Here is a 24,027-nt window from a genome sequence, read left to right on the forward strand (position 1 = left end):
TCTACTTCTTCCTCTTCTCCTCTTCTTATTTTCTTCTTTTTCTCCTCCTCCTCTTCTTCCTCTTCTTCTTTTTCTCCTCCTCCTCTTCTTCCTCTTCTTCTTCTTCTCCTCCTTCTCTTCTTCCTCTTCTTCTTCTTCTCCTCCTTCTCTTCTTCTTCTCCTCTTTTTCTCCTCCTCTTCTTCTCCTCCTCCTCCTCTCCTTCTTCTTCTTCTCCTTCTCCTCCTCCTCCTCTTCTCGTTCTTTTTCCTCTGTTTTCTTCTTCTTCTTTCTGTCACCCACAGCAGCTTCATGACTGATGGACTGATCATCCATTGATCTGTATCCATATATTGATCTATTGATCAGTGATCGGGTACAGTCAATACTAAGTGAGAGCATCGATCCAGAGAGTCATCTCTGAGATACGCTTTTATTTTGAAACTCCCTCGGTGGGCTTGTTTCACCTCAGGTGTTTAAACTACCTGCTCCGTGTTGCCTTCAGTGTCCTCCCGTAAACTCCGGCAGCTCCATCCTTTATATTTATTTTCATGAACTCCTCTCTTGCACATTTTCCGGTGCACATGTTCCTGTTGTTTTTCCTTGTTATTGTACTTATAATGAATTTCAAAATGAAAGTCCTTATGTCGGGTCATCTTCCCTCCCAGAGGCAGGCTGGGATAAAGGGCTAATCCGTCCAAACTGAGGTCACGATTTCTGCTTTAACTCGTCTTATTCTGGCTTTTTGCATCTCGTTTTGATTCGTCGGTGAAAACTTTACGTTTCGTTCGTTTTCATGACGTTTTCAGCTCGTCTTCGTCACAGGACGTGCTGCTGACGAGTGTGTGTCGCCACCGTTTCAGTCGACGAGGTTCACACAACTTTATTACTGACGACGGTTCAAATCCCCAAACCAGCTGGGAAAACCCTCTCTCTCTCTCTCTCTCTCTCTCTCGTTTACTCACTTGCTCTCATTTTTATCACTCTGTCTCCTCTGTCTGAGCTGTCGCCATGGCAACCTGACAGCGCCGCACTCTCATTGGCCGGCGTGGGAAGTAGGTGCCGGCTCTGCTCCACTGACCTGCAGACCCGCGTGTGTGTGTGTGTGTGTGTGTGTGTGTGTGTGGACAATGAGAAACAGGTGTTCTGCTGTCTTGTCCCCTCACACTGTCTCTCTCACACACTCTCTCTCTCTCACACACACACACACACACACACACACACACACACACACAGGGTTTTATAGTGTAAGCTGACACTTGAAAAATGCCATTAAAGCCGGTCTGTGGTTCTCGCGCTCCGTCTGTTTGTCTTTTCTGTCTTTTCCTTCTTTTCCTTCTTCTCCTCCCTCTCTCTTCTTCTTGCACATTTTCAGGCGCTCATGTTCCTGCTCGTCGACTCTTTTCCTTCTCATTTAATCTTTCCTCCTAAAGTAACACTGTCCGACTTGTAAAATGCGCTCAAGTCAACATCCAACTCAGAATCACAACTAGAAATCTCTGATATACCCGACTAGAAGGTAAAGAACATGGACGTATCTGGAAAACGGTGGCGGTTTAATATAAATGAATCAAAACGTTATGCTTCTTTTGTCAAACCAACTCCGCCGTTAATAAAATTGAACTTGTTTGGTTAAATTAACGGTTTAATGGTGTTTCCTGTCGACTTGAGGAACAGTATCGTTAGCTCGCCGTCCCGTCGACACTGACAGGTCGGAGTGACGGGACTCGGTCTGACCTCCGTCTTCTTCACATCTGAGCTGAATACAGAACCAACAAGTCAGAAGATGTTCACTCACACCTCGATCTAGCTGAAACCAGGGTCCCAGGTTCCCAGGGTCCCAGGTTCCCATGTTCCCAGGGTCCTATGTTCTCAGGTCCTATGTTCCCAGAGTCCTATGTTCCCAGAATCCTATGTTCCCAGAGTCCTATGTTCCCAGGGTCCGATGTTCCCAGGGTCCGATGTTCCCAGGGTCCGGTGTTCCCAGGGTCCTGTGTTCCCAGGGTCCTGTGTTCCCAGGATCCTGTGTTCCCAGGATCCTGTGTTCCCAGGATCCTATGTTCTCAGGTCCAATGTTCTCGGGTCCTACGTTCTCAGGTCCTACGTTCTCAGGTCCTAAGTTCCCAGGGTCCTATGTTCCCAGGGTCCTATGTTCTCAGGTCCTAAGTTCCCAGGGTCCTATGTTCTCAGGTCCTATGTTCTCAGGTCCTAAGTTCCCAGGGTCCCAGGTTCCCACGTTTGTATGTTCTCAGGTCCTATGTTCCCAGGGTCCCATGTTCCCAGGGTCCTATGTTCCCAGGGTCCTATGTTCCCAGGGTCCTATGTTCTCAGGTCCTAAGTTCCCAGGGTCCCAGGTTCCCACGTTTGTATGTTCTCAGGTCCTAAGTTCCCAGGGTCCCAGGTTCCCACATTTGTATGTTCTCAGGTCCTATGTTCCCAGGGCCCTAAGTTCCCACGGCCCTAAGTTCCCAGGGCCCTACCTTCTCAGGGTCCCAAGTTCTCAAGGTCCTATGTTCCCGGGGTTCTGAGTTCCCAGAGTTCTAGGTTCCTGTGGCCCTAAGTCCTCACGCTCCAGAGTTCCCAGGTTCTCCAGGCTGAACCCTCCAGTTTAAAACCTCAGCTTTAGTGTTGTGTTTCCTTTTGCTTCCTTTGTGTCTTCCTCCTGGCCTTTGTTCTCTCCTTCCCTCCCGATTAATAACGATTTTGGATCTGAATTCCTCTCTGGGGAGCCGTTGCGGCTTAGCCAAACACACACACACACACACTCTCTCTCTCTCTCTCTCTGTCTCTCTCTCTGTCTCTCTCTCTCTCTCTCACTCACTCTCTCACACACACACACACACACACTCACACACACACATCAACACAGTTCCTCATTAAAGTATGCATGAGCACTTAGGCCTCAACATCCTTACAACACTCCCTGCTTTCATTATTGATGAAGACAAACACACACACACACACACACACACACACACATAGAGAGTGTATAATGTTGTAGTGTTTGCTGCAGTGCACCTCTGTAAACCTTAGCACCAGAAACACAGATAATATCAGTGGAGTGTATCTATGTTCCAAGATACCATGTTCCCAGGGCCCTAAGTTCCCAGGGCCCTAAGTTCCCAGGGCCCTAAGTTCCCAGGGCCCTATGTTCCCAGGGCCCTAAGTTCCCAGGGCCCTAAGTTCCCAGGGCCCTAAGTTCCCAGGGCCCAATGTTCCCAGGGCCCAATGTTCCCAGGGCCCAATGTTCCCAGGGCCCAATGTTCCCAGGGCCCTATGTTCCCAGGGCCCTATGTTCCCAGGGCCCTATGTTCCCAGGGCCCTAAGTTCCCAGGGCCCTAAGTTCCCAGGGTCCAATGTTACCAGGGCCCTAAGTTCCCTTGGCCCTAAGTTCCCTTGGCCGTAAGTTCCCAGGGCCCTAAGTTCCCATGGTCCAATGTTCCCAGGGCCCTAAGTTCCCACGGTCCAATGTTACCAGGGCCCTAAGTTCCCACGGCCCTAAGTTCCCACGGTCCAATGTTACCAGGGCCCTAAGTTCCCACAGCCCTAAGTTCCCAGGATCCTAAGTTCCCACGGTCCAATGTTACCAGGGCCCTAAGTTCCCAGGGCCCTAAGTTCCCAGGGCCCTATATCCCCAGGTTCCTGTGATGTCTGTGTGTGCTTGATGTTAACAGTAACGTGATTACTAACATGATGGCTAGTTAGCGAGCTAACAGTTTGTTTGCAGTAACTGAGCTCATGCAGCTCGTAGCAGCTTCTGTTAGCATGTTAGCGTGTTGTTTGGTTTCACATCTCGACACTGTAAACGAGGACGAGGAGATGTGGGCGTGAACCTCGATACGACAGTCAGATAGATGTCTGACATGTAAAGTTTACTTTCCTTTGTGTTGTAGCTCGTAGTACAGCCAGCTGAGAGAGAGAGGGGGAGAGAGAGAGGGGTGAGCGAGGATCAGAAGAATGTGTGAAAAATTGATTTACAGCACATGGATGTGGTTTCATCTCTCCCTTTCTCAACCATATTGATTCTTCACACACTTGAAGGCTAATCCAGCTAGGTTTCAGTGCACACACACACACACACACACACACACACACACAAAGGCCACATCTGCCTCCGTCTTTGAAGTGTGTGTATGTGCTGTTAACCTTGGAGCTAACTGCTGTCAGGCCCTGGAAACAGAGGAAACCACTTCAAAGACACACTCTCTCCCTCTCACTCTCTCACACACACACATGTACACTCACACACACACAAACACACATGTACACTCACACATACACACACTCATGTTGAGCAGGCACATTTTACAAGTCCATCAAAGGCAGAGGCTCAGCAGGACTGCATACCAGAGAGAGAGAGAGAGAGAAGACGCTGCTCAAGGCCTGGAAAGTCCTGGAAGGGTTGTGAGAGGAAGAGTGTGCCGGCCTCTTCTTCGGTGGTGTCGCACCTCACACTCCGAGTGCCGCGGTGTGACCCGGTGACACCTGGAAAGTCGGAGTCGAACTTGGCGTCGGAGCGAGCCTGGAGGAACTGGAGAGGGGGCGGGGGGTGACAGAGAGAAGAAGAAGAAGAAGAAGAAGAAATGCAAGAAGAGAGTGCAGATGGGAGAGGGGCATTATGGGATTGAGCTGCGGGGGCGGGTCAGAGGTCACGAGGACAGATTCTGCCTGAGGGGGCGTGGCTAAGCTGGTGATTGACAGCAGACATGACAAAAGCTGCCGAAAAGGTGTGTTTGGCATCAAAACACACCTGCTGCACCTCATTGTGTGTGCGTGTGTGTGTGTGTGTGCGTGCGTGCATCTCAGATTTCAACTAACTTTATTAAGGTCGTTCCAAACAACTTTATTGATACGGCGGCAGAGAGCAGGCAGCTGACACAGACATAAGAGAGAAATGAAAGTTCAATAAAAGATAAAAGGTATAATAAAGCATGAAATATAGAGGAGATAAATAAAAGATAAAAGACGAATGAAAAAATATAAAAGAGGAGATGAAACACGAAGGCCGACGCCGCAGTAATAATTCATGCGGCGCCGCGGCTCCACCGGCTTTGTTTTTGTCTTTATGTTTTATTTTTTTGGGACACATTTGGAAGCAAAAGTCGAAGTGACAGGAAGTGGAAATGTGAGTTTATGAAATGAAACGGTTTTCACGCTGAGTCGGCACATTTCTCCACAGCTCTTCCTCTTTTCTCCGCTCACATGACCCGCAGAGGGAAAACACACTTCATTACTTTATTTTTTATTTTTTTTTTATAAATATCCAATGTAAAACATGTCTTGCTCATACACACACACACACACACACACAGCTGGTGTTTTCTCCTCTCCTGAGCAGATCTGATTATAGATTATAGATCTGATTTCTGTCCAAAATACAGATTAAAAGGCAATGAGCGACTCGAGAAATTACCCAAAAAATTTTAAGAAATGAGTGAAAAGATTAAAGAAAATGACTGGAATATTAGTGGGAAAAAAAATTAAAAAATAAATAAACGCATGCAATGACCTGAAAAATAACTGAAAAAGAAACAATTGTGACATAGTTTTAAATATATAATTGTAATAACTGTGTAATAATTAATTTTGATAATTTTCTATTTTCTAATTTTTTTTTTCCATTTTTTAAAAAAATTTATTTTATTTTATATTAACTTGCAGGTCATTTTGATTCTTTCTTTCTTTTTTTTTCAATAAATGTCCAATATAAAATGTCTCACTCACACACACACACAGCTGGAGTTTTCTCCTCCACAGCACCTTAAGAAACCAGGACGATTAACCCTTTAAAACCTGAGCACATCCTTCTGATTTCTGTCCAAAATACAGACCATGAGCAACTGAAGAAATGACCCAAAAATCAGCAAGGAATTTGTAAAAAGATACAAGAAAATGACTGGAAAATTAGTGATTTTTTAAAAATAAATAAAACACATGGAATGACCTGAAAATTAACCAAAAAAGAAACAATTCTAACATAGTTTTAAATGTATAATTATAATAACTATTTAATAATATTTAATAATTTTGATCATTTTTTATTTTTTGTTCAATTTTTTATTTATTTATTTATTTTTTTCATTTTTATTTCAATTTTACAGGTAACTTTTTTGTATTTTTATTTTTATTTTTTTGCTAATTTCCTGATCATTGTTCTTGTAACTTTTTACTGTCATTCAGATGTTCGGGTAATTTCTGACGAAGTTGCCCGTTGCCTTTCCTTCCTGTTTTTGAGAGAAATGAGACGAGTGTGCTTGGGTTTCAGAGAATTTAAATCTCGTGATCTCAGCGCAAACACAACAACACATCACCCTGCTGGTTTGGGTTTTATTTTTTTTCACATTTAAATCAAAACATTTAAAAGTGTGGGATTAATTCCCCGGATTATCAGCTCAGATGGTGAAACCTGAGGAGTTTAATCTCCTCCAGTAAACAAGGAGGAGCGTCCTCGCCTTTGGAAACACACAGCCCTGTCTGTAAAACACTGAATATGTCTACACACACACACACACACACACACACACATATACATACATATATATTAATATAAATATATATACACTTTTATTTAGTTTTAATTTTAACATCAACTCTGAGTTTTATAACCAAACTGGTGAAATAACAAGGAACTGAAATAACACGGCACAGCGATATAAGAAAGAAAGAAAGAAAGAAAGAAAGAAAGAAAGACAAAGAAAGGAGGAAAGAGACAAGGAAGGAAAGAAAGAAAAGGGGAAGACTACAGAAGGACTGAGGGGAAAAATGGAAAGATGTGAGGGAAACATGACAAAGAAAGTAAAAGGGAAAGTGAGGATGAAGGACAGCAAGAAAAGGGAAAAAAGGAAGCAAAAAGGAAAGATATAAAGACAGATGAGAGAAAGAAGGAAAGTAAGAAAAGTAAAAGAACGGAAGAAAGAAGAGAACGAAAGAAAAACAAAGAAAGGGAAGAACAAAACAGAGACAGAAAAAAGCAAAGAACCAAAGAGGGAAAGAAAAGAAAAAAGACAAAAGAAAGAGGGAAAGAGAATGAAAGAGGAGAAAGAAAGAAAAAGAAAGGAGGAAAGGAGGAAAGAAAGAGAGAAAGGGGAGAGACGGAGAGAAAACAAGAGAAGAGAGACGACAGGACAGGTGAGGAGAGAGGGAGGGGGGAGGGGGGAGGTGTGTGTGTGTTTTGTCACTTCAGGCTCTGACCTCCCAAATTATCCTGCCTAATTACAGTGTGTGTGTGTGTGTGTGTGTGTGTGTGTGTGTGTGTGTGTGCGTGCCTGTGGGGGTTTCGGTGTGTGTGACCCCGAGGTCAGTCAGCTGTGAGAAAGCTGCGACCCCAACAACCCCCCGCTGGCTCTGTGTGTGTGTGTGTGTGTGTGTGTGTGTGTGTGTGTGAAACCCACTTACACTAGTCCACTCCTGCAGCCCTGTGTGTGTGTGTGTGTGTGTGTCCCTGCAGCCCCTGCATCTCTTCATTTTTTCATTTTTAATGAACTTCATCGATGTTCCTGTGTGTGTGTATGTGTGTGTGTGTATCTGTGTGTGTCAGCGGTCTCAGGGGTCAGAGGTCGGCGGCGTTCACTTCCTGTCTGGCGGTTCATCATCCTGGCGTCATTATTGATCTGAGCCGATGATCGATCGATGGATGATTTATCCCACCTTCCCCCAGGCTGACGTCTTTAACGATGACCGCTTTAATCCACTCAAACTATTTAAAACACAAAGGTGGAGTTTTCACACTGGAACGGAGTTAAAATTGTGTTTAAAAGAGTAATAATAACAGTGGAACTATTTTCTCGCACGCTCTCGGCTCTCGGCGTTGTTCCTCGGCTGCTACGGTGGCTGGCAGGGGCCTAAAAGGTGTAAACGTGTGTGATAGAGGGAAGCTAGCTGCAACATCACCTGGCAGATTTCTTTTCTTTCTTTAGAGACCAAAACAAACGAGAGCGAAGCAAAGCGATCTACCCTCTGTGTCTGCGGCGGCGGCTGCTGCTGCTCCGGGCGGAGGGATACAGGAAGCACAGAGGTCACCGGATCTTTCTGGATGTTGGTAACACAGAAAAAAAAAAACAGTTATGAAGCGAGAAGAGAGAGAAAATATGAGCTGTGTGAACACGAATCAGACCCACAGCTGCTGGGCAGGAAACATGAGCCTCCTGCCTCAGGGATCAATACCAAACACACACACACACACACACACAGCTGATAGATAACGCTGATCAATCAATCAATCGTTCAATCAATCACTGAACAGAAAGTTACCTTCTAAAATTATCATGGTTAACCCTCTAACACCTGAGCAAATATGGGGAAGAAAGCAAAGGGAAACTTAAGAAATGACCCAAGAATTAAAAAAAAAAAATCTGTGAAATTGACCAGAAAATTAAAAAAAAAAAAAAAAAAAAGAAAAGAAAAGAAAGAAAAATAAAACACAAGCAATGACCTGAACATTAACAAAAACAGATTTTTTTTCCTGGAACATAATTTTGAATATATGTAAGTATAATAATCATACATATTTTTAAAATATTTTTTAAATTATCTTTGTCTTTTTCTCTTTCTCATTCTGTCTCTTTTCGAGTTTTGGGTCAATTGAATTATTTATAATTCTAATTCTTTTTTTTTTTTTTTTTTTAAGTAAATTTTCAGGTCAGTTTTTGCAAATTTTTGCAAATTTTTCAGGTCATGTCTTGCCTTTTCCCCCATATATTTGAAAGAAGTGAAGCCGGTTTGTTCAGGTTTCAAAGGGTTAAATGCCTGTGAAAGCGTCACACAAACATTTAAAAAGCAAGAAAATTACCTGAAAATTAGCAAAAACAAAAGTCCTGATTTTTTTATTAAATAAATGACCTAAAAAAACAAGAAAATTATTCCTTTTTTTTAATGATTAAAATTACCCCCACTAACATAATTTTAAATATACAGCCTATTTATAATAATACTAGACTTTTTCCCTCTTTTATTGTGATTTTCTAATTATTTTAACTCTCTCCCTCTGTTTTTGTCTAACCTAGGTTATTTTTCGTGCAGCTTTTTATTAATTTCTTGTGATTTTTCTGGTGATTTCTTGGGGTTAACCTCCAGGCGCCCCCTGCTGGTGTGAACTGGAAATACACAAACAACAACATATCCATAGCGCGGCGGTTTAGCGAGGAAGAGTTGCTGGTTTGAATCCCAGTCGAGCTCGGTGGAAGTGGGCGAGGAAGTCGATGATGAATAAATAATCTTTAAACATGAAAAATCTCACAAACAACCCCTTATTTTTCACGATTTTTTCCAGATGAATCCTCGCTGAGAACATTTTCATTGTTACCGCAGAAAACAAAAGTTCAGATTCATCAAAATGCAGGTTTTTTTTTCTCCTTTCAAATGCCTTTCCTTGTTCCAGCTCCCAGAAAATATGAAAAAATTAAATGACTCTACTCCCTGTTTTGCTGGGGGACCCTCTGTGAACCCGTCAAGGGCCCCGTGGGGGTCCCTGGGCCCTAGCTTTAAAACCTGCGAGTGTCATCAGTGAGTTGCGCTGTAATTTAATTTAATTTAATTTATTCATGAAGATAGCAGAGGACAAGCTGGTTTGTGTGCGTTTCAGATGGGAATTCTTAATAAATCACATTAAAATATCATTATGACTACATCACTTTACACCCTTTGGCTCAATTAAATCTAAAAAAATCACACACACACACACACACACACACACACACACACACAGAGTTTCCTCCCTCCATCCCTGACTAATTTAAATGAGATAGCTGCAAACAATCGGCTTATTTTAATCGGAATCTGCCTTATTGTGATATGCCGCACGCGAACGCGCACATGCACGCACACGCGCACGCACACACACGCGCACACACAGAGGCGCTGTACACGGCTCCACCCTTCTCTTTTTTTCCCTCCGCATTCCTCTCTCTCTCTCTCTCTCTCTCTCTCTCTCACACACACACACACACACAGCAGAGAGGCATGTCCTAGCGTGTTCCCGGTGGAGGTAGAGCGACGTGCACACACAGCAGAGAGAGAGAGAGAGAGAGAGAGAGAGAGAGAGAGAGAGAGCGAGAGAGAGTCGGAGTTGCCAGAGGAGGAAGAGCAGAGGAGCTGAACGCGCTCCGCTCCTCGCTGATTGATCTCCGGACTTCCAGCCGATTGATTAACCGCATGGATAATTGACGTGACGTCACGCGCCCCCTCGGATATTCTCCTTTAAGCACGCGCCGTCTGGACTCCCGGGGATTTTAATCTCATCATCATCATCATCATTATTATTATTATTATTGTTATTTCTTCATTTGTCCTGTGTGCTCCGCGCGCGCCCCGCCGCCCGTGTCCGGGTCCGTGTCGGACCGGGAGGCTCCTCGCGGACAGCCATGGGGTTCTACGGCACCTTGAAGCTCATCTTCTACAAAGTGAGTATCGATCAGGATCCGTAGCCTTATCGATTGATTAACCCGCGTGGGATTAGGTGCTGGGGGGTGTTAGTATAATTTATTTATTTTTATTCTAGCGTTTTTGTTTTTTTTTTTTTCGTTTTTTTTAGCAGGAAATTCCAGCTTGTCAGCTCGTGCGGAGATGACAAGGCGTTTTCTGACAGCGGAATGCCTCCGTGCGTGTGTGTGCGTGTGTGTGTGCGTGTGTGTGTGTGTGTGCGTGTGTGTGTGTGTGTGTGTGTGGACCACTGCGGAACCGGGCGAGAGGGAAAGAGAGAGAGAGAGAGGACATAATGTGACTGACGCGCCCTCTCTCTCTCTCTCTCTCTCTCTCTCTCTCTCTCTCCATATCATCACTCACATCGATCTGATTATCGATCATTATCGATCCCCTAACGACATGGGAAATGATCGAGCCGCGCGTGCTTTAAGTTCATATCTCGGCACACCTTTTCCACCTCCCGCATCATTTCCTCATTGCTGAGAGCGGGGGCAGTGCGTTATTGAGCAAGGCACCAACCATGGCAGGGGGCAGGTTGAAGGTTCACATCCCAACGCATGGATTAATGTGTGTGTGTGTGTGTGTATGTGTGTGTGTGTGTACCTATCACCTTCCTGTTGTCTTATAATAAAGGAAAAATATCAGCTGTAGTAAATTCTAGAGGTTATGATAAAAAAAAAAACACAGCAAAAAGGTCCAGGTCACTGTAAGGTCGCATTAAACTGAGCTTTAATCATCACAGACACATAAAATCCGCTGAAAACAACATCAGAGGAACTTGACAGCAGATAGAAACCCAGTAGAGCCCAGTAGAGCCTCTCAGAAACTCACTGCAGCTGCGTTAGGAGGTTATTATAGGAATATTATAGAGAGTTATCATAGGAGGTAATGATGGGACTGTAAAACGCCTACAGAGGAGCTGCTGTGTGGCTTTAGTGTTTCCCATTAAGAGGAAAATGTGTTTTTCAGATATAGGGACAACAACACACACACACACATGCACACACACGCACACACACTGTTATTTTGCAGCTGAATGCGTTAATGAAATCCACACTGACACGACATCTGTCATTAATCCGGAGTGAAACCGCCGGCGTTCGGTGAACATGAAGCCCGACATGAGAGCAAAGCAGATTAGAGGTGAACGTCGGAGTCACGAGTGGAATCAAGACCCTTGGCTCTCGTTCTGATGCTTCCGGCGAGGTCGCAGGTTCGATTCCCCGCCGGGGTTTTGGCCTCTCGCTGCTGCTGTTCCTCTCCTGCGAGGCGTGACTCGTCTGCGGTGATGAAACGCTGACTGAACTACACACAGAAACTGCTTTTTTAGAATTATTTGATTTTACAGAGAAACTCTCTTCATCACACACACACACACACACACACACACAAGTTCAAAGGATGTGTAGCACAGGCTCACCCTGCTCTGAAATCAAACACACCTCACCTCGACACACACCGATACACAGCTTTAATCTCAATCAATGAGAGTCTCGGTTGCTACTTCTTTCCCAGAACCTGTGTGTGTGTGTGTGTGTGTGTGTGTGTGTGTGTGTGTGTGTAAAACAGCCTGTTAGCGCGTGCTGCTCTATTTTAGTCCAGCGCTGCACTGGCGACATTCCTCTGATTTTCTGCATTCCTCTGCCATTCACAACAGTGGTGAGGTGGGGCGAGAGACCTAGAGACACACAGACAGAGAGAGAGAGAGAGAGAGAGAGCATCATGTGTTCAGTTCTTGCAGCTGAATGACACGAGCGACTTCACGCAGAGACGACGTGGTTCCTCTGCTCGTTCTCAGGCAGAGGGTCGAGTGCCGTGCCGGTTCTAGAGGCAGAACCGACTCCAGAACCGAACTGGAACCGTCCGGGGAACGAGGCGAGAACCAAACTGCAACCCGTCTCAGAGCTAAAGTAGAACAGAGCCAGAAGCTAAAACTAGAATCAGACCAGAGCCAACATGAGAACAAATCTAGAACCAGATTAAACCAAAACTGGAGGTCAAACTAGAACCAAACTAGAACCGATCTCAGAACTAAGCTAGAACTAAACTAGAAAGCAGACCGGACTAAACCTTGAGATCAGCTGCGGTCAAAACTAGAACCAAGTCTGGCCAAATGATGGGACAGAAAGTGGATCTAAATACGGACCAAAAGTCCAACCAGAACCCGCATCAAACCAAGAACCGACACAGGACTGAACGGGACGAGTAGAACCAAACACAGAGCTGAGACTAGAACCGAAACAGGACCAAACCAAAATCAAAAGTTAAAACCAAGTTCAAATCTAAACCTGGGACTAAAGCTGGGGCAGAAGTGGAACCTCGGCTGGCAGTGAAGGACAGGGAACCGACAGGAGCCAGACTAGAACCAAACTAGAACCAAACTGTGACCAAATGAGGACCGCAGGGGCACAAATTTGGAACCAAACTGGAATCGAAACCAAACTGTCGAGTCAAACTGAAACAGAACTAAAACAGGACAAATAAAACCAAAACTGAAACTGAGGGAGAACCTGAGGCAGCCACAACGTTCTCCAGGGAACACGAGGAGAAGCATGTCAGAACCAAGATCAGACCAAAACAGAATCTGAGAACAGGAACCAAAAACCACAAACCACAACCCACAACACACAAACCAGGTTAGAACCAAAACTACAAAACTACAACTGAGACGGAAAACATGAGGATGAAAGGTAGAACCAAACGGAGAACCGAGAACAATGACACCAAAACCAGAACCAAACTGGAAACCAAACTGGACCAAAACCACAACAGTGGGACAAAACCAGAACCAAACTGGGAGAAAAACTAGAACCAAACTGGGAATCAAACTGGGAACCAAACTGGGAGAAAAACAAGAACCAAACTGGGAGAAAAACAAGAACCAAACTGGGAACAAAAACTAGAACCAAACTGGACCAAAACCAGAACCAAACTAGGAATCAAACTGGGAACCAAACTGGGAACAAAAACTAGAACCAAACTGGGAGAAAAACCAGAACCAAACTGGGAGAAAAACTAGAACCAAACTGGGACAAAACCAGAACCAAACTGGGAGAAAAACTAGAATCAAACTGGGAACCAAACTGGGACAAAACCAGAACCAAACTGGGAGAAAAACTAGAATCAAACTGGGAACCAAACTGGGAAAAAAACAAGAACCAAACTGGGAACCAAACTGGGAACAAAAACTAGAGCCATACTGGGAGAAAAACTAGAACCAAACTGGGAATCAAACTGGGAACCAAACTGGGAGAAAAACTAGAACCAAACTGGGAATCAAACTGGGAACCAAACTGGACCAAAACCACAACAACAGTGGGACAAAACCAGAACCAAACTGGGAACGAAATCTCTCCCAGTTAAACCAGTTGGAAGAAGAGTTACATGAGAAGCTATCTGCCTCTTTCTCTCTCTCTCTCACACACACACACACACTCTGCCAACACTGCAGTGCTGGAGAGGTAGTGTCTACACACACACACACACACTGTTTCTCTCTTTTCCAATTAATGTTTCAGTTTGAATAGGCTTTGAGGATTCATGTAGTAAACACCCCCTCCTCTCTCTCTCTCTCTCTCTCTCTCTCTCTCTCTCTCTCTCTCTCTCTCTCTCTCTCTCTCTCTCTCTCTCTCTCTCTCTCTCTCTCTCTCTCTCTCTGTGTGTGTGTGTTTATGTCTCTCGACCACCAGATGAAGAGGAAGCTGGATCACGGTCCAGACGGTCGGCCCTTCCCTTCAGGAAAGAAACACTGCAAAGGCAACGGTTACCTCAGGTAACACACACACACACACACACACACACACACACACTCTTGAACATGATGAGCTTAACTGGAAGTGAAGTCTCGGCCGTGTTGAGATAAATGCCTGTGACTCTTAGAAAATATCTGTGGGCGTTAAAGGAAAACTTCCTTAAGTGAAGTCTGAGTGTGAATTAAATATTCAAAATGTTGATTTACAAAATATTTTAAAGCAGCTGCAGTTTGAAAATGAATCTGGTGCGACTCTGTGGTGTGTACTTTAGCATTTTCTCCAAAATACAGAAGAAATATGAAAGGGATTTTTGGAAGAAAACATCAAAAACACACTCGGCGCTACACAGACAGGAATATACGTTTTGTTCTATGAAATAAAACAGCAGCTAGCATCAGCTGTGTGAATTTACACCCTGCAGCTGCTTTTTCAATGGGCTGCTGCTAGCTGAATGCTAACGGACTGCTAACTGAATACTGACTGACTGCATGTTTTATCTTTTATCTTTTCTTTTATCTTTTTATCTTTTTTATCTTTTTTTATCTCTTTTATTGTTTATATTTTTATCTTTTCTTTATCTTTTATCTTTTGTATCTTGATTTTATTTTTGACTTGAAATCATTCTGTTCTTAGTATATCTTTACCTTTATCTTTATTTTAGCATATTTTACTAATCCTGTACTCTGTGAAGCACTGTGGTCGACCTTTGTTGTTTCTAAATGTGCTGTATAAATAAAGCTTGACTTGACTTGACTAGCCGAATGCTAACTGACTGCTAGCTGAATGCTAACTGACTGCTAGCTGAATGCTAACTGACTGCTAGCTGAATGCTAACTGACTGAGGAAGGGGCTTGTAACAGTCGTTAGCTTGTGGCTAGCAACAGCTAAAACAAGTTAACTGTCAAAATTCAGGCTGTAACTGTTGATTATAAATGGGAACAGGCATGATAACAGCACAGAGAAACACAGAGGAGATGTGAATAATAATAATAATAATAATAATAATAATAATAATAATATGTGAGTTTGGTTTGACTGTGTGGTGGTTTAACGCCGGTTAGCATTTTTTTAGCAACAACCCAGAACTACAGAAGCCCGAAAGGCCAAAAGTCACAGAGCCGCTGTTGCCGGGCGAGTTTTGACTTCTGGAGCTGAACATGTTTTATCTGTTCAACATCGTGTTCATGACTTTATGACTTAATTTTTTTTTATTTATTTATTTTTTTTTTCAAAAAAACCCATTCATATTTTTAATGGACAATTTTTTGACAACAAATGGAAGAGAAGCTTTAAATTAAATGACAACTGTAGTAAACCACTTTCTCTCTCTCTTTTTCTGTTTCCATACATTAATATTAATGTCATTTTAACTGTAATTACTTCCTTGATTAATTAATAAGTGATTTAATTAAGCGGTTTTAATTAGTGGTTTAATTAAATTCCTCCAATTAGCGATTCAGTTAAATTGTTTTATTTAGTGATTTTTTTTTTTTTTTTAATAGGTTTAATTAGTTTTTTTGTTTTTTGGACTATTTGGTTTCAATTTGTGTTTTTAATTAGATTGAATTAATTAGTCGGTTTTAATTGTATTTTTTATTTATTTATTGACTTCAGTGCAATTCATTTTTTTTGTCTCTAGAGGTGCTATTCAAATAAAGCAAAAAAAAAATATTAGATTCATTAAAAATCATAAAATTCTCATCAGTTGTTTTCGAAACGTTTCCTCGTTGTGATTTGATTAAAAATAAAAATTAAAGCAGCACAAAGGTCAGTTGAGTCTAAACAGTCCTCACTTCACCCAGCCCTTGGTTATTTCTGCGAACTGCACCTTTAATATCAGCTCATTAAAATCCTCTCTCTCTCTCTCTCTCTCTCTCTCTCTCTCTCCCTCTCTCTCTCTCCCTCTCCAGTCCCTCCAGTCTGGTTCAGGCCACGCCCACCACATTCGGCGACCTGCGGCTGGCCAATGGGCACTCGGCTCAGCGGCGGCGTGTCACCTCGGGCCCGCCCCCTTCTGGCCTGCAGGACTGGTTGCACACCTTTCAGGTTAAAACACACACACACACACACACACACACACACACACACACACGCACTGTTAATTGGGTTAATTAAGGTTGATCAATGAACCACATTACATAACAAATTACATAACTCACAGAACCACACACACTCATTTATGCTCCTTAACCTAGACATGACTAACACACACACACACACACACACACACACACACACACATACATTCCTCCGCGTCCTGAACCTCTATCAAGTATGGCGGCATTTTTTCTTGTGATGCATTTTGGCAAACCTCACACACACACACACACACTGTTAACCACACTCTCCGTCTCACACTGCACTACCTGTGTGTGTGTGTGTGTGAGCGTGTGTGTGTGTGTGTGTGTGTGTTTCTTCCACTCGTTGCACATCCTAAACAGAGAGGACTGCTGCCTCCAAGCTGTTCTTATGTAACTAAGAAAAGGACACACACACACACACTCTCCTCTCTCTCTTTCTCACACACACACACACACACACACACACACTGGAAGCTTAGATCTGTGGTTTGTAGCTGTGAGAGAGACTTTTAAGGGAATACAGAAACAGAAGCACACACACACACACTCAAAAAGGCGTACTGAAATAGAAACACACACACACACACACACACACACACACACACACATGTACAAACAGTGTGTTTTCCTGTGTGTGGCCCCTGCAGGCGTGGAGCGGTCCTGAGAGGCTATTGGCTCTGGACGAGTTGATTGACAGGTGTGAGACCAATCAGGTGAAGCACATGATGCAGGTGATCGAGCCGCAGTTCCAGAGAGACTTCATATCCCTGCTGCCCAAAGAGGTGCACACACACACACACACACACACACACACACACACACCACATATTACACACAAAACTTTGAGTTCTGATCACTTTCAGGTTTTCCCATTGACAACCAGTGTGATCTAATAAATTAATAAATATGTAATTTTTAATTTTTTAAAATTTATTTATTTTGTTTCATTCATTGAAAAACAAAACAAAAGAACAAACAAAAAAAACAACAATACACTATAAACACAACATTCCCAAATCTTGAATGAAAGGGAGCAGAAAGAAGAATAATCTAATTTAATCTGCCCCAAAAAATCGATTTGCAAAGCACTTAAATTAAAACAACAACAAAATAAATAAAATTAAATTAAAATAAAAAAGCTGCCAGCTACCAGACAGTCACATTCTTTTTCCCGAGTTCCAATTCAATTTATACCATTCAAACATTTTTTAAAATTTAATTTAATTTTATTCTGTTTTATTTTTTTGATGTAATCAATCAAATAACAGCAGATCAATTGTTATTTTTTATTTTACTCTCTAAAACCCATGAGCAGGGTTTTTTTTTTTTTTTGATGCTTTATTGAACCCTGTGGAGAAATTCAGGTTTAAGTCTCTATAATAGTGCAGATTCTGTCTTAAGCAATTAAAGACAAAAAAAACCTCATAAATTTAAAGACCATATTTTTTTCTTACTATTGTCCTACAAAAAAAAAAAAAAAAAAAAAATCAAATTTTTTTCTTTTTTTCCATTACTTTTCTTGACTCCCCCAAAAATCCTCATCGGTCAAAGAAGCCTTTTTTTTTTTTTTTTTTTTTTTTTTTTTTTTTTGCTTATGTTAAGAAATAAAGGGCACTGTTGTCCAGAGGGTTAATTATAGCATTTTAAAATAAAACCTCAAGTCTCAGAGGGTTAAAGAGCTGCATCAGTGTGACTCTGCTGCTGCACTGTGATGTGGACTGAACTCTCTCTCTCTCTGTGTGTGTGTGTGTGTGTGTGTGTGTGTGTGTGTGTGTGTGTGTGTGTGTGAGCAGCTGGCCCTGTACGTGCTGACCTTCCTGCAGCCCAGAGATCTGCTGCAGGCGGCTCAGACCTGCAGGTACTGGAGGATCCTGGCCGAGGACAACCTGCTGTGGAGGGAGAAGTGCAGGGAGGAGGGTACGAGCACGTTCACACACACACTTAAAACACGCTAAACACACACCAAACACACACTAAACACACACTAAAGACACACCAAACATAGACACAGGCTGAAGAAGCTGAAGAAGCAGTGGCTCAGTGAGCTGCTGAACACACAGGAAACACTCTGAACACACTCACAGCACACACACTGAACACAGCAGACACACCCTGAGCACACGCCAAACACACACCAAACACACCAAACACACACCAAACACACAGCAAACACACGTCAAACACACGTCAAACACACCAAACACACACCAAACACACCAAACACACACCAAACACACACCAAACACACGCCAAACACACACTAAACACACACCAAACACACGTCAAACACACCAAACACACACCAAACACATGCCAAACACACCAAACACACACCAAACACACAGCAAACACACGTCAAACACACGTCAAACACACCAAACACACACCAAACACACACCAAACACACACCAAACACACACCAAACACACACCAGTGTGCTGAACACTCCAGGTACATCACTGTGTTTAGCTTTTGTCCTTTTCTCTGTAATTTGTGCTGTTTACCTTTCCTTCTGTCTTTTTTTTCTTTCTTTCTTTCTTTCTTTCTTTCTTTACACTCTGATGTGAAAATGGGAAAAATAGAGCAAAAATGGACATTTATTGTTCATTAGCCGGTGGGGATCAATACAATTGATCTAATCTTCTCTTATTTCACTTTCTTAGCTCTAATACAGCATGCAAATACAGCTACTGACACACACACACACACACACACACACACACACACAGAGCCACTGCATTGCGCAGCATGAAGACGTGCTCGCACCGTGTGTGTGTGTGTGTGTGTGTGTGTGTGTGTGTGTTAGTGTGTCTTGGCACTGGGCCAGTCAGCTGAGATTCACTGCCAGCACACAGCAGCCATACCAATGAGGCTAGCTAGCGTTAGCATTACAGCCCACACATACTAATGACGTTAGCGTTAGCAGCAGCTCACCAGGAATATAAAGTAGACTAATCTGTATTAGCGCCACGCCGCGGTCATGCTAATGGGAAGGTGATGACATCACGCTGCCCTCGCTAATCAAATGAAGCTAAGAGGCATCAGCTCCATGCCAGCTAATGCAGCTACACATCAACAAGGTTACATGAGCTGTTAGCTTAATGATTATGATTATTATAGCACACAGCGGTGAACTGTCACTGCTAGCTAATGTTATTTTACCTACAGTCACAACAATAACGCTACAGTGGCCACGCTAAGCTTTAGCCACATCCATACCAAATAAAACCAAACTAGCATGTAACACCAACAAAATACAGCTGCTGTTAGCTCATACTGCAGCAGGGAAACAGTAGTTAATGTTTTTAGCTACAACCTGTACTCAAATTATAGCCGTTAAGCTAGAGAAGCTAATGTTAGCTAATGAAGCTAATGTTAGCTAATGAAGCTAATGTTAGTGTACATTAACTTCATACATCCTGCTGAAGCTACTGTAGCTCATTTTAGTTTACTAGTTTATTTAGACAAATTAAACTACTTCACCCAATGTTAGTTTACAGTAAATTTATACAGACAAATTAAACTACTTCACCCAATGTTAGTTTACAGTAAATTTATACAGACAAATGAAATTACTTTACATGTTAGTTTACAGTAAATTTATACAGACAAATGAAATTACTTTACATGTTAGTTTACAATAAATTTATACAGACATGAAATTACTTTACTTGTTAGTTTACAATAAATTTATACAGACAAATGAAATTACTTTACATGTTAGTTTACAGTAAATACAGACAAATGAAATTACTTTACATGTTAGTTTACAGTAAATTCATACAGACAAATGAAATTACTTTACTTGTTAGTTTACAATAAATTTATACAGACAAATGAAATTACTTTACATGTTAGTTTACAGTAAATTTATACAGAGAAATTAAATTACTTTACATGTTAGTTTACAGTAAATTTATATAGACAAATGAAAAGATGGCACCACGCACGGCCGCCTTGGTGTTTTGGTGCGTTTTGTTTTGTCTTACTTTGTGTGTTAATTCTGCGTTTTGTAAATTTGTGTATTTAATTTTTATTTTTCCAGATCCTTTTTATTGTGTTTTATTTATTTATGCGAAGCACCTTAACTCCAAGTCAAATTCCTTGTTTGTGGAAAAAATTGGCAATAAAGATTTTTCTTACTCTGGAAACAATAACAACAACAACAACAACAACAACAAAAAACTATTGTAGCTAATGTTAGCTTTCATTAAAAATGCTCTGCTAAAACCTCTATAACTAATGTTAGCATAAATCTGCTGAAACTTCTACAGCTCATGCTAGTTTACACTAAAGTTATATTCTGCTAAACCTGCTGTAGCTGATGTTAGCTCACACTGACAGATTCTAGTGAAACTCTCCATAGCTAATGCTAATTTACACTAAACTTTCCATAGCTAATGCTAATTTACACTAAACTTTCCATAGCTAATGCTAATTTACACTAAACTTTCCATAGCTAATGTTAATGTACACTAAACTTTCCGTAGCTAATGCTAATTTACACTGAAGTCATGCTGCTGAAGCTAATGTGGCTAATGCTAGTTGTGCTCAGATGTGTGTGTGGAGCATTGAGGGTCAGCAGTGTGTAGTTGTGTGTGTATTTGTGCTCAGTGTGTCTCTGTGTCGCTCTCACACACACACAGGGATAGCGGAGTGTGTGTCGTCGCGGCGCAGGAAGAGTGTGAGGCCCGGCGCGGCGGTCAGCCCGTGGAAGTCGGCGTACATCAGACAACACCGCATCGAGAGCAACTGGAGGAGCGGAGACACACGGGAGCCCAAGGTACACACTCTGACACACACACACACACTCTGACACACACACACTCTGACACACACTCTGAAACACACACTCTGACACACACACTCTGACACACACTCTGACACACACACTCTGACACACACACTCTGACACACACACTCTGACACACACACTCTGACACACACACTCTGACACACACTCTGACACATACTATGACACACACACTCTGAAACACACTCTGACACAAACACTCTGAAACACACACTCTGACACACACACACACACTGAAACACACTCAGGACACACACTCTGAAACACACTCTGAAGGACACACACTCTGAAACACACCGGGACACACACTCTGAAGGACACACTGTGGAAAATACACACATTTTTCAAAATCCTGCTGTAAAATTAACTGTAAAACATCTCCCTCAAAAAAAAAAAAATAATAATTTTGAAAACTTGTCTAATTTTCATTGTTATGAACCTCTCTCTCTCTCTCTCTCTCTCCCTCCCTCTCCCTCTCTCTCTCTCTCTCTCTCTCTCCCTGTCTGTCTCCCCCTCTCTCTCTCTCTCTCTCTCTCTCTCTCTCTCTCTCTCTCTCTCTCTCTCTCTCTCTCCAGGTGTTGAAGGGTCATGATGATCATGTGATCACCTGTCTGCAGTTCAGTGGTGATCTGATCGTCAGCGGCTCCGACGACAACACACTCAAAGTGTGGTCTGCTGTCAGCGGCAAGGTGTGTGTGTGTGTGTGTGTGTGTGTGTGTGTGTGTGTCTGTGTGTGTCTGTGTGTGTGTCTGTGTCTGTGTCTGTGTGTGTGTGTGTGTGTCTGTGTGTGTGTGTGTGTGTGTGTGTGTGTGTGTGTGTGTGAAAACAGACTGACATATTGATTGCATAGCTCTCTTCTGCAGCTTAAACCTTAATTGTGTGTGTGTGTGTGTGTGAGTGTGTGTGTGTGAGTGTGTGTGTGTGTGTGTCATCAAAGCAGAATTAGATATTGATTATGTGCTTTGCTGCAGTTTAAGTCTGGCTCTGTAGTTTAATAGAGTGTAGTGCGTGTTGTACTGCGTGTTGTACTGCATGCTGTACTGCGTGCTGTACTGCGTGTTTACTGCGTGTTGTACTGCGTGCTGTACTGCGTGTTGTACTGCGTGCTGTACTGCGTGTTGTACTGCGTGCTGTACTGCGTTCCAGCTGCAGTACTGCGAGCAGCGTGTCCTGTGGTGCTGCGTCATGTTTAGGTCCTTAGTTTGACCTTTGACCCTTTGTAAACAACACAGAGACTCTCAGTGCTGCTCCTGTTGGAGTACTGACAGCAGGCGCAGTACTCTAGTACAAGCAGTATTAGTAGTAGTATTTGTAGCAGTAAATCCATTAGTAGTACTAGTAGTAGTAGCAGCAGTAGTCGTAGTGGCAGTAGTAGTAGTAGCAGTAGTAATAGTAGTAATAGTAGTAGTAGTAGTAGCAGTGGTAGTAGTAATAGCAGTAGTAGTAGCAGTAGTAGTAGTAATAGCAGTAGTAGTAGTAGCAGTAGTAGTAGTACTAGCAGTAGTAGTAGTAATAGCAGTAGTAGTAGTAGCAGTGGTAGTATTAATAGCAGTAGGAGTAGTAATAGCAGCAGTAGTAGTAGCAGTGGTAGTAGTAGTAGCAGTAGTAGTAGTAGCAATGGTAGTAGCAGTAGTAGTAGTAGTAGTAATAGCAGTAGTAGTAGTAGCAGTGGTAGTATTAATAGCAGTAGGAGTAGTAATAGCAGCAGTAGTAGTAGCAGTGGTAGTAGTAGTAGCAGTAGTAGTAGTAATAGCAGTAGTAGTAGTAGCAATGGTAGTAGCAGTAGTAGTAGTAGTAGTAATAGCAGTAGTAGTAGTAGCAGTAGTAGTAGTAGCAGCAGTAGTAGTAGTAGCAGTAGTAGTAGTAATAGCAGTAGTAGTAGTAGCAGTAGTAGTAGTAATAGCAGTAGTAGTAGTAGCAGTGGTAGTAGTAGTAGCAGTAGTAGTAGTAGCAGTAGTAGTAGTAATAGCAGTAGTAGTAGTAGCAGTAGTAGTAGTAGTAGCAGTAGTAGTAGTAGCAGTAGTATTAGTAATAGCAGTAGTAGTAGTAGCAGTGGTAGTAGTAATAGCAGTAGTAGTAGTAGCAGTGGTAGTAGTAATAGCAGTAGTAGTAGTAATAGCAGTAGTAGTAGTAATAGCAGTAGTAGTAGTAGTAATAGCAGTAGTAGCAGTAGTAGCAGTAGCAGTAGTAGTAGTAATAGCAGTAGTAGTAGTAGCAGTAGTAGCAGTAGTCGTAGTAATAGCAGTAGTAGTAGTAGTAGTAGTAACAGTAGTATTAGTAATAGCAGTAATAGTAGTAGTAGTAGTAAAAGCAGTAGTAGCAGTAGCAGTAGTAGCAGTAGTCGTAGTAATAGCAGTAGTAGTAGTAGTAGCAATAGTATTAGTAATAGCAGTAATAGTAGTAGTAGTAGTAAAAGCAGTAGTAGTAGTAGCAGTAGTTGTAGTAATAGCAGTAGTAGTAGTATTTGTAGTAGTTATCCCATTAGTAGCAGTAGTAGTACCAGTAATAGTAGTATTAGAAGTGGTAGTAGTATCAGCATTAGTGTTAGTAAAAGTAGTAGTACTCATAGTAGTAGTGGCAGTAGTAATAGTATTAGTAGTCGTAGTATAGTATTTGTAGCAGTCATAGTTCTAATAAGAGTAGTAGCAGGTGTAGTAGCCATAGTAGTAGCAGCAGTAGCAGTAGTAATATTAGTAGCAGTAGCCGTACAGTATTATTAATAGTTTTACTAAAAAGTAGCAGTAGTAGTAGTAGTGGTACTAAGTATAGCAGTAGTAGTGTTAGTAATTGTAGTAGTAGTAGTGGTGGCAGTAGCAGCAGTAGTACTAGTAGTATTAGTACAACAGAGCAGAGTAGACAGATCTGGAGTTCTGTCAGTCAGGGTGTGGAGGTGAGATACTGTTCGAACGCTGCACACACACACACACTCACACACACACACACACACACACACACACACACTCACACACACACATTCTTCTTCTC

The 24,027-nt window shown here is 42.3% G+C and overlaps 1 protein-coding gene across 3 annotated transcripts in view; it reads left to right on the forward strand.

Annotated features, from left to right (window-relative positions):
• Nucleotides 1-24,027, forward strand: part of LOC115376397 (F-box/WD repeat-containing protein 7-like) — a 42,610-nt gene that overhangs the window by 9,196 nt on the left and 9,387 nt on the right. For 2 of the 3 annotated variants that reach the window (XM_030075953.1, XM_030075952.1), the window contains 6 exons: nt 14,086-14,168; nt 16,059-16,194; nt 16,877-17,011; nt 18,023-18,146; nt 20,876-21,012; nt 21,618-21,731. In XM_030075953.1, the coding sequence (XP_029931813.1) occupies nt 14,086-14,168; nt 16,059-16,194; nt 16,877-17,011; nt 18,023-18,146; nt 20,876-21,012; nt 21,618-21,731 (729 nt within the window). Of the gene's footprint in view, nt 1-10,017; nt 10,375-14,085; nt 14,169-16,058; nt 16,195-16,876; nt 17,012-18,022; nt 18,147-20,875; nt 21,013-21,617; nt 21,732-24,027 lie in introns of those variants that run through there. The other variant, XM_030075954.1, reaches the window with a different exon arrangement.

The sequence above is a fragment of the Myripristis murdjan genome, chromosome 18 (genome assembly GCF_902150065.1).
Source record: "Myripristis murdjan chromosome 18, fMyrMur1.1, whole genome shotgun sequence".
Lineage (NCBI taxonomy): Eukaryota > Metazoa > Chordata > Actinopteri > Holocentriformes > Holocentridae > Myripristis > Myripristis murdjan.